At 34.8% G+C, this 14,533-nt stretch overlaps 1 protein-coding gene across 2 annotated transcripts in view; it reads right to left on the minus strand.

Annotated features, from left to right (window-relative positions):
• Window positions 1-14,533, minus strand: part of CACNA2D1 (calcium voltage-gated channel auxiliary subunit alpha2delta 1) — a 451,150-nt gene that overhangs the window by 36,990 nt on the left and 399,627 nt on the right. For both annotated transcript variants that reach the window (XM_087821121.1, XM_087821120.1), the window contains exons 21-23: window positions 13,314-13,375; window positions 8,373-8,449; window positions 6,361-6,421 (exon numbers count right to left, since the gene is read on the minus strand). In XM_087821121.1, the coding sequence (XP_087677247.1) occupies window positions 6,361-6,421; window positions 8,373-8,449; window positions 13,314-13,375 (200 nt within the window). The remainder of the gene's footprint in view (window positions 1-6,360; window positions 6,422-8,372; window positions 8,450-13,313; window positions 13,376-14,533) is intronic.

Raw genomic sequence — 14,533 nt, forward strand, 5'->3', positions numbered from 1 at the left:
AGTAAACATTTTCAGATACAAGTTCATTACCTAAATACCTCAGAGGAGAGGAGAGAAGAGGGACAGAATGTCAGAACTTCAAAAACAAAACTAAACAAAACAAAACAACTTCTTGGTTCATGAGAAATTTCAATTTAGGAAGGCAAGGCTGAGAAAGTTTACAAGGTTTATATTCATTTCTTTATTTGACAGAGCTAAAAGTGCTCCTTCCGCCCGGCCGGGCGTGGCTCAGCGGTTGTGCATCGACCTAGGATCCAAGCGATCGGGGTTCGATTCCCAGTCAGGGCACATGCCCGGGTTGCGGGCTCCGTCCCCAGTTGGGGGCATGCAGGGGGGAGCCCATCAATGACTCTCATCATTGATGTTTCTACCTCTCTCTTTCCCCCTCCTTTCCTCTCTCTGAAAGCAATAAAGATGTATTTTAAAAAAATAAAAGTGCTTCTTCCTACAATGCTAGGCTATTTTGGAAATAGCACTAGCCTGGTAGTCAAAAGGCCAATATATTGAATTATAATCTCACAAAATTAGATGTCGAAGGCAAGGTATTAGAAGAACTAAATAAAATGTGGCAAATAATTATTAACAACTCATTTTTAGAATTCTAAGCTATTATTTAAAAGGCATTTCTAAAATTAGATTTGTACATTTAATCCTAAAATTCACTTTATCAGAAAGTATTTAACACTTCAAAGATGAGGAAACTGAGATTCAAAGATGTAAAAAGATTTGCCCAAAGGTATATAACTAGCAAATGGTCAAGCCCTGAGGAGGAGCCAAGTGTTCATATCCCTAATTAGTGTGTTTTAACCATAAAATGTGCTTTGAACTTTCACTCTGTGCACTTCTGTTACCAAAAAGCTCCAGGCCAAAAGCAACTTTGACCTCTACCAATAGAAGTCTTTGAGTGTTGTGAGCAATTAATTTAGACAATATCATCATGTATTTGTTTGTTTGTTTGTTTGTTTATATCCTCCCTGGTTGAATTGTGCTGCATTTTGAAGTAGTCTAAAGATATCTCTGACCTTCAAGATATTATTGACTACTTCTGATTACAGAAAACATCAGAATATCAAAAAATAGTCTGATGTTTACTAATAGCAAAAGCTAAAAAGTGTTGAAAGGGCCCTTAAGGAGACTTGTTGAATTAGAATGGGAACAAAAGTGAAAGGGTTTTAAAAACGAAAATGTGAGCCCAGCCCGTGTGGCTCAGAGGTTGAGCATCGACTTAGAATCCAGGTGATTGAGGTTCGATTCCCGGTCAGGGCACATCCCTGGGTTGAGGGCTCGATCCCCAGTTGGGGTCGTGCAGGAGGCAAATGATCAATGATGACGCTCTCATTATTGATGTTTCTCTCTTTCTCTCTCCCTTTCCCTTCCTCTATCTGAAATCAATAAAGATATATTTCCAAAAAAAAAAAAAAAATGGAAAATGTGAGAAAACACTGAATGTTGTGTCAGTGGGATGAGTTCTCCAGTAATAAGCATGATGCAGAAGGGCCTCGGAGAATCGCCCACCGTGTGGAGCGTGGTGCCTATGCCATAGGTGATACGCAGAAAGAATGGAAATATTTGAGGGGCGAGTATGGGGTTAGACAGACAGCACTGATGTTGATTGCCTGTTAGCCTAAAGATTACTCAGCATAGGCCTGGGAGACTGAGGACTCGAGATAATCATTCTTTCTTAGGTCCTTGTACCAAAGAAATCACACAGGACAGTGGGTGGCCAAGCAATTCCCGTGGTTAGCAAAACTTCTAAATTGTTCCCCAAAGACATGTGGAAGACCTGCTGATACACCTTCTGTGAGGCACTGTTTTTCTAAAACAGGTCAAATTCACACACACTGATCATTATTTAATCTCTTTTAGGAAAATGATTCCTCAGAAAAGTGCAGCAGCAAGGTGGAGAAATATTTGTGTGGCTTTAAAGGAACAAGTCAACTTCCACTTGCTGAGAACACCTTCAGGGCCTGAAAGTTACCATCTCTTTTGGCCACTTCCTGTTTCTGACCAAATTAGCTTTGTAACTTAAAAGGCTTTGAAACTACAGATCTTTAGTATTAGAAATTTGGCAATTTTTTTATTTCTAGAATACTGAAAGTGAATTTGTTCTCGCCTGTTCAACAAGCTTAAATAGCTTATACATCACAGATTAGCAGTGAACTTTAGACTATCATATATTGTTATTTATTTCTCATTGAAACTCATCTTCTTTGAAGCACCTTTCTCATTTCTGAATATCTAAGAAAGATAGCAAAATTAATCTATGTTTTAGACTTCACCCTATGACTGTATGCCTCTTAAAGGCAGCAATGCTCCATGCATCTAAATTCTCAATGTTTCCCTTTGGAGTAGTGTTAACACTGAGGAAATTGCAAGAGCTGATTATTAATCAGGAACAAATGCTTTATCTAGGAATTTAAAAAAATGGTCATATATCTTTAAAATTTGTAAGCTTTCTTCTTTAAATTATTTTTAAATAGTTGCTTTTTAATACTCTTTATTAAATAACAATCCTTCCTCCACCCCTTCCTCTTACTACAACCATAAATAAGAACTAATATTTATTTAAAGCTCATATCTTACCAAGAACTCTGGTAAATATTTTGCATGCATGATATCATTTAAACCTTATACAAACTCTATGAGATAGGCATTACCCATATAACATTTGAAAAAGTAAAGAAACCAAGGTGCAGAGAATTTGAGTAACAGTCATAACAATGAACATCTGGGTAACAGACCCATACAGTCTTGCTCTAGAGTTTGCTACACTGTTTCTCATTAATAACAGTGACAAAAACATATGACTGCTGTCCTATACCACATAGCTTTCTGTCTTTTCTCGCCAATTTTTCTTTATCCCAATTTTTTATCACTTTATTTTTCACAGCTCTTTGAATACACATTCAGTATTCATTTTTTTTCAGGAAAGCTTCCCTACAAAAATATTTTACTCAGATGTACTGAATGTTCTTTTGACATTCATTAGCATTTGTATATTCAACATACATACTAATATCTTGAAATAACAAGGAAACTGGCTCAAATCCCCTATTTAACATCTCTAAAACTCTTTCCTGATCTGGGAAATGGGATAATAACACTAATTTATTATAGAGTTCTTTTGAGCAGTAAATATAATTATGCATGTAAAGGGCTTAACACCTGTTAACTGAGGTGCCACCAGTTACAACATTGTTTCCCTTCTCTGGTATTTTTGCTCCATCCCTAAACACATAGGAAAATTCCAGCCTTCCAGTCAGTCATGTTGATACTGAATATGACTTAGGCACGGGAGTGGCCCGTCTACTAATTCTTGCTGAACTAAATAAAGTCCATCCATTGCTTACAGATTGGGATTGAGAGAGACATTTGCCCTCTCTGAGAGGACCAGTAGATTTCCATCTTGTCTGATGGTGAAGTACAGGAAGCCGATCAGCATGGTCTGCTATTTAACAATTGGGAGAGATGAGTGAAGGAGCTGCCCAGAGAAAAACTCAGATCTGAGATAGAGGGAGAGTGTATCTGTTCACTGTAATTTCAATCTCTTCTTACAGTGTCAATGTATGAACATGTTAATATTCTGTAGGACAATGTTTTGTCCTTAATATTCTCCTTTCTACCTAAAATTGATTTTAGCAGTTTTAAGTTGGTCAAAGTTATTTGTATTAAAAAAAAGTGCTAATAATATTGCAGGTGTTATTGTTAATAATATGATTTTTAAAATATTCTTCATATGTTTATAGATTCTTCAGCTATCAAATATTTATTCAGCATGTACTATGTATTGGGCAGTGGATGTTTTATTGGGTACTGAAGAGTATGTGACACAGTCATGGCTCTTTTGGGAAAAGTAAATAAAATAAAATGTGGCTGGTGCTCTAGTGAGGGAAATATAGGATGCTATGAGGCAGTCGGCAAGATGTCTAATTCAGTGAACATGGGAAAGAAATTCCCAGATCAAGGAGTTTAAATTTGGGGATTGGGAAGGGGTGGAGTGTGTCTGAGTATAATCCAAAATAGAAGAGAAAATTAGTGAGTAAAAAGAAATTAACTAAAGCATTTATATGCTTATATGCATAACCCATGGACACAGACAATAGTGTGGTGAAGGCCTAGGGTGGGGAGTGGGTGTGGGGTGGAAGGGGATAATGGAGAAAAAAAGGGACATCTGTAATATTTTCAACAATAAAGATAAATTTTAAAAAAATGAATAAAAAATCTTTTAAAAAAAAAGAAGAGGTAAAAACAGTCCATTTAGTGTGGCTGAAATTCAGAGTAAAGGTTAGCTTTTTCTTAAGAGGCCAGATAGTAAATGATTTAGGCTCAGTGGGTTATATAGTGTCTATGCCACAACTACCCAACTCTGCCTTTATAGCGAAAGACAACACATCAATAAACAAGTACGGCTGTGTTCCAACAAAACTATGTACAAACAGGCCACCAGTCTGTGTGCTGCAGTTTGATGGCCCTGATTTAGAGTATGGAGAACTACACTGGCAAACTGTGCAATGCATTTCTAGTAACAGCATTTCAAAGTCATAAAGTACAGATTATCATGAGGACAATACTGAGCCTTTGGTGAGCATTTAGCAGATGAGAAAGAAAAGTTCTCCAAAGAGAACACATGTTTAAGAGAGACTGAATTTGAAGCGAATCAAAGACATTCCTGTTGTTTCCATAAATATGAGTCACATATTGAAATATGTAGTGTAGACATAAAATCTGGAAACAGATATATTGTTCGATCCTATATTGTAATGTAATGTCAATAAACCCCTTATCGTGTCTAATTTGTTTCTAGATGTTATGGCCATCTGTAGACTTGGAAGGCATCACCCCCAACGGCAGACATGGATTAGACGGGTGGTATGTCTGCAGACCCAGAACAAGAAGAGAAGAGAGCCTAAGCTAGCCCCCTCGTGGAAGCGATCTGCAGAAGGAAAGAAGTTTATGAAAGAGACTCAGTATGTGGCAGGGAAGGAGGAAGGTTTTCAGAATAGTGTGTCATCAAGCAAGAGGTGGCAAAGAGTGTCAAAGGAGGGTGTGACGAGTAATACCAAACACCAAAGGAAAGTCAGGCAGGAGAAGCTGCTTAAGGGCAGAGTCATCCATGAAGCCAAGACTATGCTCTATTAACAGATTACTCCAAGGGTGGTATATATTCCCAATTTTTAAAAAGAACCAAAAATTCAGATATTCTTATCCAGAAATAAAAAAGTAACTCAGACTAATTTTTATGAACCTTCTTTGGGTTCTTAGAGTACCTTCTTTGAGGAGTATTAAAATGTGATAAATTAATAATACAATCTCCTAAATCTATTTTCTTCAATAATTTAGTCTAGATCAGCGATTTTCAACTGGTGTGCTGCAAGAATTTTTAAAACATGCAATACCTGACTAATTTAGTCAGGGCACTGACCTCTCTTCCCTTAGATTGTCAACAGCCAGCACAATAGCCACAATAGCCATCTGGTGTGAAGGAATCAAAATTATACCTATTTCTTTTGTCAAACAGGCAAAAAAGATATTTTTTGGTGTGCCACAGAATTTTAGTAATTAGATTATGTGTGCCATGAGAGAAAAAGGTTGAAAATCGCTGGTCTAGATTAATAAGGAATTAAATTAGTTGGAATAGGATATGTGTCTGATCGAGAGTGGGAATCAAAAACTAAGAAAAGGAATAAAAATAAAGACCACTCTTGGATTACTGAATAGTTTCAAATAATTACATGGAAAAAAAGTAGAGATAAAATGTATCTTAGGGATAGACAAGGGGGATTATATGAAATAGAAATAAAATTGAGCAGGAGGAAAAAATGTCAATCTTAAAAAAGTATGTGAGAAAATGCCACTATGTTACAATAAGTTTTCCCAGAAAGTCGTGTTAGTGTATTGAAAGAAATTAATATGAGGTTAAGACCTTCTATGAGGTATATACATTCTTATGTGTGTATATACACACATATACCTGTACACATCTATCAGTGTGTATATATATATGTGTATATATATAACATGTAAAAACATACAGATATTGAGAATGTATGTGTACACATACTCACAAATACAAATATGAAATTCTTCATTGTTGTTGCATAGTTAGTTCCAACAAAAGCAAAGCCTCCATCTGTCTTGTTCAGTTTTGTACCCCTGCATCAGCACATTGCCTAGCACAGAGTAGCTGCTTAGTAATTACCTGAACGAGTAAATTAATGAATTGGCAGGATTCTTTGCAGTTTTAAAATTGGTTCCCTTTGGTTCCATAATTTGGAACAAAATTAACCCAGAGCAGCGGTCTTAACCCCAATTCAGAACTGTTATCATTCATACAAGCTATAAAAATAAAACAAAACCAACCTTGGTGCTAAGTATGTATAACCAGATTCTTCAAAATTATCCGGCTTCAGTGTCTCTGAATCTACAAAGATAATGTGACAGGGTTAGGTAAGCAATCAGAGAACATATATCCTGAGATTCTGTGGCAATAAGAAGACATGAGAGAGATAATCTAAGAAGAAAAATTAAAATAAACTACTTATATCCTAAATTTAAACATCAATTAATATAAATTTCCTCCATACTTACAAAAACAAAATCAACTTCAATTTCATAACATGGATTGTAAGAGTTATATCAGAGAAAATGCTATGTTCATAATTTTCCTATTTATTAACCATAACCAAGATATCCTTCCAAAAATAATTTATATCAATGTTACATCACAGGTATTTTATTTAAAATGTCAACATAAAAATTTCACCCATATTATGGTAAAAAAGTGATTTCAATAAACCCATTACTGCCTTAGTGAATTAGTCACATTTTTCACATTAGGATGAATTAGTAGCAAGTAGATGGATAAAAACACACAAGTATTTAAGTCTAAGAAAACACTTGAATGTGAAACAGGTCCTATTTGAAAACACAAGCATATTCTTTCCCCGTTTCTGGCCCCTACGGCTTGAATGATCATGGAGGAAAATCTAGCAAATGAGAAGCACAGAGGATAATATCCATTAGGAATGGAAAGATCAGTGGAAATGTCAAGTGTACTAAACAGAAAAAAATTGAGCAACAAGAAAATACTTGCCCTTCATTTTGCCCTTTTTTGCTGTGAAAATCCATCAGAAAGAGAAAGCAGGGAAACAAAAAAAAGAGGGTAAAGCAAAGGGGGTCACAAACAATATTTTATTCAATGACTCTCTTGAATAAAAATATTGTGCATAGATCAAAGGTTCATTTATGTACAGCTGTAGTCTGGAAAAGAAGACACATATATTTGAAGACTGGAAGGTATGTCCTGTCAGTTACTATGAGAGCACCCTATCTGTACTGTGGTTATTTCAAGGGTCTATTTTGCAAAGTGGTTAATGCAAGTGCAATACCGGCGTTAGCCTACAAACGAAACCATTTACCAATCATCAGAGACCCACTAGTCATCCCCTCATTTATCCAGTGAACAACTAGCTCATGCAAAGTTGCTGGTTGTTAAAAGACCATCATATCTATCAAGAAAAAGTGGTAACAATGTATAAACTACCACCATGTACTATGAGAACCAGGACTGCAGAGAGCAAAAAAAGAACTGACATAGAAATGAAAGAATTTAGTTTATTTAAGGTCAGATATAAAAGGTATGTATAAATATATATTTTTTTACTTCATTGTACCAGAAAAAAATTTAGGCTGTTAGTAACAATTGAGCAATGAGCAAAGGATATGATGGTCATTTTACTTCACTACATCTAGTCACCAAAAATGAAATAAAGATTAAAAATGACTTGAAATATGCACTAGAGTTAGTAATTACTCCACATTCCAACTGACACATTAAAAAGAAATAATTCATTTGAGTTGCTGAAGACATTAATATGAGTTATGAGAAAAAAAAGTCAATCGCCAAACCAAAACCAAAGACCAGTGCAATTTACTGTGTTCAAACAAAGTAGATGTGGAGTACAATATTATTCTTGCCAAAAGCAACAAAAAATAAGAGAAAAAGAAAGAAAAGGTAAAGCTTTACTAGCACAATGCCATGAGTAGAGACTACGTGACACGTTTTGCGTCAGCTGGCAGACCCTTAAAACAGCAGCAATGGAGGACAGCGCTGCAATGATTCCACGAGCACAAAGCAAGGCGGGGGAGGCTGGTGGGGCTGCCAGTGACACTGGAGTACCTGCTCATATTCTATCCATGTAGAATATTTCTTGTTCCTTGCATGTTTGGAATGGGTTAGAATCATTGCTGTAGATTTGGTAATAGCAGCTACTAAAATGGGTAAGCCTTGGGTATTCCAAAATCTAGACGTCTTTAAACATTTGATACTAGAAGATAGCAAAGAGACCTGAAGTTGCTTTCACAGTACTTACATCTGGCCTGAGTTATTGTCTCTTCTATTTTGGCTTTTATATAGTAAAAACTGTAGGTTGGTAATACCAAGGCCAAACTGCAATAGAAACAAGAGAAGCATAAACACAAACAAACAAAAATGAAACATAACTTAAAAAAACAAACACGTCTACTTCGTGGAAAATCCAAAAATCTTCCTCATGGGAAGAAGACATATTACTCTGACAGTAAAATGCATTCAGCTAATAGAGTATTTAATTTGGTCTTGACATCCTGATTCATCCAGTTCTTTACAGTGTAGGGAATCAGAAGAGACATACGGAAAATAAGATTCTAAATATGCCTATAAATTAGCTGAGAAAGAAATGTCATGGGTACTATATTTCCAGAAAAGCATACTAAAACACTTTAAGTGTTGCCCAGCCGGTGTTGCTCAGTGGTTGAGCATTGACCTAGGATCCAGGAGATTGAGGTTTCATTCCCGGTCAGGGCGCATGCACGGGTTTCGGGCTTGATCCCCAGCAGGGGACGTGCAGGAGGCTGCTGATTAATGACTCTCATCATTGATATTTCTATCTCTCTCTTTCCCTCTCCCTTCTCTCTGAAAATTAATAAAGACATATTTAAAAAAACAAACAAAAAATACCCCACTTTAAGTGTTGAAAAGATAGAATAATGCTAGGGTATGTTTAAACAAAGTAGATAAAATTAATGAATTATACATAATGTTAAAGTGCTTTGTAGTAAATGTATGCTATTTAAATTATAAATGAAAGTATTATTATTTCCATTACACAATGTATATAATCATCTGAAATATATTCTTTTGAGGGGATAAATACCTACTGTTTTAATACTCTAATCTTTAGACAAGTCCACAGAGTCTGCTAATGGGAAAATTCAAATTCCTTTATAGCACTAAGAAAGAGTTCCTGTTCATTTCATTGGTTCTTACCCAATACTTCAAGTTCATTTATTGTGTATATTTCATAATACTAGGTAAATTGCTGTCAAGTATAAAAGGACATACATCTTGAGCTCAATACTTTACAGGAGTTATGGGCTACTCTAAACTTATAGTATATGTACAAACTGGAGGAGAGGTCCAGTGCAAATCTTAAACCAAGTTCAGATTGTTTTAGATAGGACCATCAGACAAGCCTGTCTTCAAACCTTGTCTTAATGAATGAACAAAATAAAAAGCTGACAGGCAGGTGACCTTACTATTTTGAAGTTGCCAATTAATAAAACATAATGCACTAAAATTATTAAAAGATGGCAGAATATTTGAAGGTTATGCAATTTCCAATAATAAAACTGCGTATATGTGAACATTCTTTTACTCTGACAATGGCTAATATACATGGGTAGGACATTATAATTTCATATACACATTTATTGTTGCAAATGACCTTTGCAATTCTTTGAATATAGAAGGAAACTTATGAACTAATGGGTGCAGAAGATGAGGCTATATCAAAGATTTCCAATGCAACTATTTTCAAAAAAAAAAATGATGCTAGATTAATTTGATCGAGTCATTCAGCATTCGCCTTTAATATTTAATCTAAAATTTAGCAATGTATAGGAAAAGGTGTGCATATGTAGGCTTCTAAATATTTCTAGGCATTTGCAGGAGATCTTCTCTTAATAACTCAAGCCTCATGTTTCCCAGGATTTTGGGATGGATGTCTAAACTCTAATCTCATTACATTTTTTATGGACAATACTGAACATGAAAAAATACAAAACTCCAGGTTTTCCTTTTTATGAATATATATGCTACAAATTCATTTTAAGAATTAAAAAGCAGCGGTTTGTTACAATTTAACTATGAAACCAAGATAGCAAAATGGGTGGTTGCTAGCTACATCCAGTTTCCAAATCTTCTCCATCAATAAGTAATTCACAGACTTTCCTTTTAGATAAAGGTCAGAGAAATAAAATGTTATGTAGATTTTATGAAAATCTCTACATTCATTTTATAGGTAACTTCCTTTAAGTGGAGACAGATTAAAATTAAAATAAGCAGTGCAATTAGCCTGAAAGCGAGATGACCTTTCATGATTCACTTGCCATTTATAAAATGTAGAGCAGAATTACTGAGCATTTGAAGATTGTCTCCTAAAAATTCCTCTCAAGGGAAATCAGGACATTTTTACTACCCCATCAGCATTTATTGCTAAGAGAAACTTCTAATTAAAACCGATAACATTATATCATGAGGTTGCCACAGTATCATTCTGTAAGCTTGTGTTACATCTCATGTACCATAAAAAACAGTGTGGAAAGCCACAAGGGACACAATAGTAGTTTTAAAATTGACATATTAAATATATATCTGGCCTGCAAGTCTCAGGTTGTTATTCATGGCTACACTCTATTCCATAGAAAAAACATAGTTACATTTAATTTAATTATTTCCACCTTAACACAACAGTTATTTCTTCAACCTACAGCAGATAAGATCTTTACTGACATTCCCAGTCAATGATGTTCTCATATACAGTGTTTGCTGTCCCCCTCCATATAAAACCAATAGACCAAGGCTGCTTTATTTTCTACTAGGGACTAAAGTCTAATAAATCCAGTGGCCACCAGATGGATGGTAGATCCCATGGAATATTTTTATGACTCACATAAACATGGTTAACTGATTAAGTGGAACATAGCACACTTTTCAACTCAATCATTTATCACTATAAAACGAAACTCTTCATTAAAAACAAGAGAATTCTATTAATGTAATTAATTACTATATTTCAAAATGTATCTAAATTATATCAAGACTTAAGGAAACAAAAATCATTAAGTGAAATTGGGTACCTCATTCAGTAAATCGACAGGTGCCATTTTTCTGCAATTTAGATATGATGGCTTATTCTATATTGCTATTTGTGAATTTATTTGTACAGAGAGATTCAGGGAAGTGCTTATAATGGAAAGAGATTGCATCTGGCTCCAAGTTGTAGGTTGGGGAAGGGAATGTATGAGGAAACATGCAGAAGTAGTGAAGTTGGGCCTGTTCAGAGCAGTAATTGGTATGGGGGAGTGCAGTGAGACAAAAGACAGGGTAGATGGGTTGGGCTAGAAATGCGTGATACGTGAATATCAGAATAGGAAGTTGAAATTTAACTTGGATAAAAATGGGAATAAAGTTTTATGAACAAGAAGGGATATGCTTGACCTAAATAAACATTAATCTGGCCACACTGTGCATTTATGTCTGGAAGTGTGAGATCAGGGGGTTGAATGTATGGAACATTTGAGAGACCATTACAAACAGATTTAGGTAAGATATAATGAGAATTGAAAATAAGCCCAAAATATAATTATGACTGCAGTAGGACCAACTGTCATTGATAACTCATTGTCAGGGTCAAAAGGAAACAGTTTTTCTAACTTAGAATTTGTCCATCTAAGGAACAAAGGCATTAAAGCTCATTCCCAACAGTGCATCCCGTACTTTGTTTTATCATAAAGTCATCTCTAAAGAGACAGGGCGCCTTGTGGCTCAGTTAGTTGGAGTGCTGTCCCGTACACTGAAAGGTCATGGGTTCAACTTCCCATCAGGGCACATACTCAGATTGTGGGTTCAATCCCTGGTCGCGATGCATGCGGGAGGCAACCAATGTTTCTCTCTTATATCTCTCTCTTGTCCTTCCTCTCTCTCTAAAGTCAATAAAAACATCCTCAGGTGAGGATTAAAAATAAATAAATAACAATAATAATAATAAATAAAGAGACAGGGCTCCTAGATTTCCTCTGTCTATTACACTTTTAGACAAGTTTATCCAAAAATAAAGGAAAGCTGACAATAATCATAAAAGAGGAAGAAAATTTAATGACTTGTGTATGTACATAAAGATTGTACACGTGCAAAGAGATGCCTAATAGAAATGAGAATCGAAATCAGTAGACACACGCAAATAAAATAATTAAAGCAGTTATTCTCATGTTTCTCAATAGGTTCAAAAGTATGTCAAAAAACGAAAAAGCGGAAAGACCGCCAGGTACTGTATCATGACATTAATGTCTATGTTTTCTATCTATTCTGTATGCCCCCTAGGAACACAAAGGCAACAGTTTCCTATTATGAAAACACTACAGCACTAGGGAAATTCCCAGCACTCTGGGCTCCCGTGAGAGGCTATGTGTATGCTGGGGGGAGGAGGGCGCTGTTAAGGGAGAGCTGAGTCCACCACAAGTTATTAATTAGGCTACGTATCAATTGCGTATTGAAGTCCTTCACACTTGAATATTTCAATGGAAGTTTGGACATCATTTTTTTAATTGGACAGGATGAGACAAATTGAAAATCTTAATATTTAATTCTGTAAATACTTACAGAATGTCTACCACCTGCCACTGTCTCATGAGCTAGGGACTGAAAAGTAAAGGAAGAAGGCAACAGCCTTAGAATCTAACACTCTTAGAGGGTGTTACTGTGTCCAGTTTTACAAGGCCCAGTCTACTGAAGGGATTGAGATATTGCAAAATTGCTACTTATGGGGGTAAATTATATCAACTGAGCATTTTATATCAGACTATACTACGATTTAATAAATATATTTAAGTTCATTTACAACCTAAAATGTGAGTAATGTAAACTAATTTAAATGAGGTGAATGGAGGTGATAACCTTAAATTAAGGGCATGTTGATAACATTTATTGTTGCTAATATAAATATACAAAATATCAAATATATTCATATTGTTTTCATTTCTAAAATTTTTATTCCTAGCTTTTTCCCATATTTTCCATTTTGAGAACAAAGAACCTATAACTTTAAACATTTCAGTGTTGGAAAGGTAACATTTCTATTTTAATTACATTGAAAATAGCATATGAAAATGCAAAGACAATATTCATCCACTGGAAAAATGATTACTTAAAATAGGTGAAAGACACTGAAGTGAATATTCTTTTACTCCTAATGCATATAAGTATAGTTAATTACCTGTAATCTGTTCCATTGACAGGAGTCCATGTATATGTCCTGTTTCCTTTGTCAATATACCTCTAGAAAAAAAGTTTGACATGCTTGTATTCACCTTTTATTCTATTTAAATTTACATGAAGAGAAGAACATTAGAATCTATTTATAAATTCAGTGGTCATTCAACATCCTTCTTCACAAATTTCTGATCTATTTTATAACACTTATCCTGTTATGGGTATATGTATGTGTAAAGCAAATTTTTAAGACAAAAATAAACACCCACACAGTCAATTTTAAGAACGTACAAGTGTAAAAATCTTAGTAATTTATGCCAAATTATTAACCCAAAAACTCTGAAAACATTTCCTGAAAAATAAACTTTAATAATGAAATAGGACTATGAAATGTAAGATAAGGCTCAGATATTCCATACTAGAGAAATGGTTGTAATATCAGGAAATTAATGCAGTCAGTTTGTTTAGATCCAAATATATAATTAGCATGTTACTGTTCATATTAAGCTATTATTACAGTTTTATCTATCATGAGAGACTAATTACTCAGTATCATGAAGGTTGAAAAAACAACTAAACCTACCAGGGAAAGGAATAAAAGAGCTAAATAACCTCATGGATATAGTCTTTCATATATAGCTGCTGAACAATGGTAAAAACATTATTATTCTTTCTTCCATTAGATATAGTGATGACACATTTGTATCTTTTATTTTTTCTTTAGTTACCTCCTGTGTAATTATCCTCATCAAAACAGTAACATTTACTGAAGTATTGCTTGGAGTTAGGCAATATACTAAGCACTTAGCAGTCGTCGTCTCATTTAATCAAACCCCTGGTGAAAATACTATTTTCCACAAATTATTGATGAACAAATAAGTCTTAAAGGGGACTTTAATTGAAAGGATGAAGGAAATGTATGATGCCAAATTTATTGTATAGCAACTACACGATGCTGCGCCTGTACATCAACCATCCCTCTGGATTTACTGATGGGAGTGGAGAATGGGAGAAGGGAAGATCGGAGTACTGAGAAGGTCTGAGACCTAGTAAAATTCTTAAAAGAAATTTTGAAAGTAATATTTACATATTTGTTACTACTCAAAAAAAAAACATGGCAAACTAGTGTTCAGCAAGTTATAAAAATAGTATCAAAAATAATATCAGATTAAGAAAACGATAATATTTTTTTCACTATTAGTAATTGGAAAACTCCATAGGTGA

The sequence above is a fragment of the Miniopterus natalensis genome, chromosome 10, assembly GCF_054644295.1.
Source record: "Miniopterus natalensis isolate mMinNat1 chromosome 10, mMinNat1.hap1, whole genome shotgun sequence".
NCBI classification, from domain to species: domain Eukaryota; kingdom Metazoa; phylum Chordata; class Mammalia; order Chiroptera; family Miniopteridae; genus Miniopterus; species Miniopterus natalensis.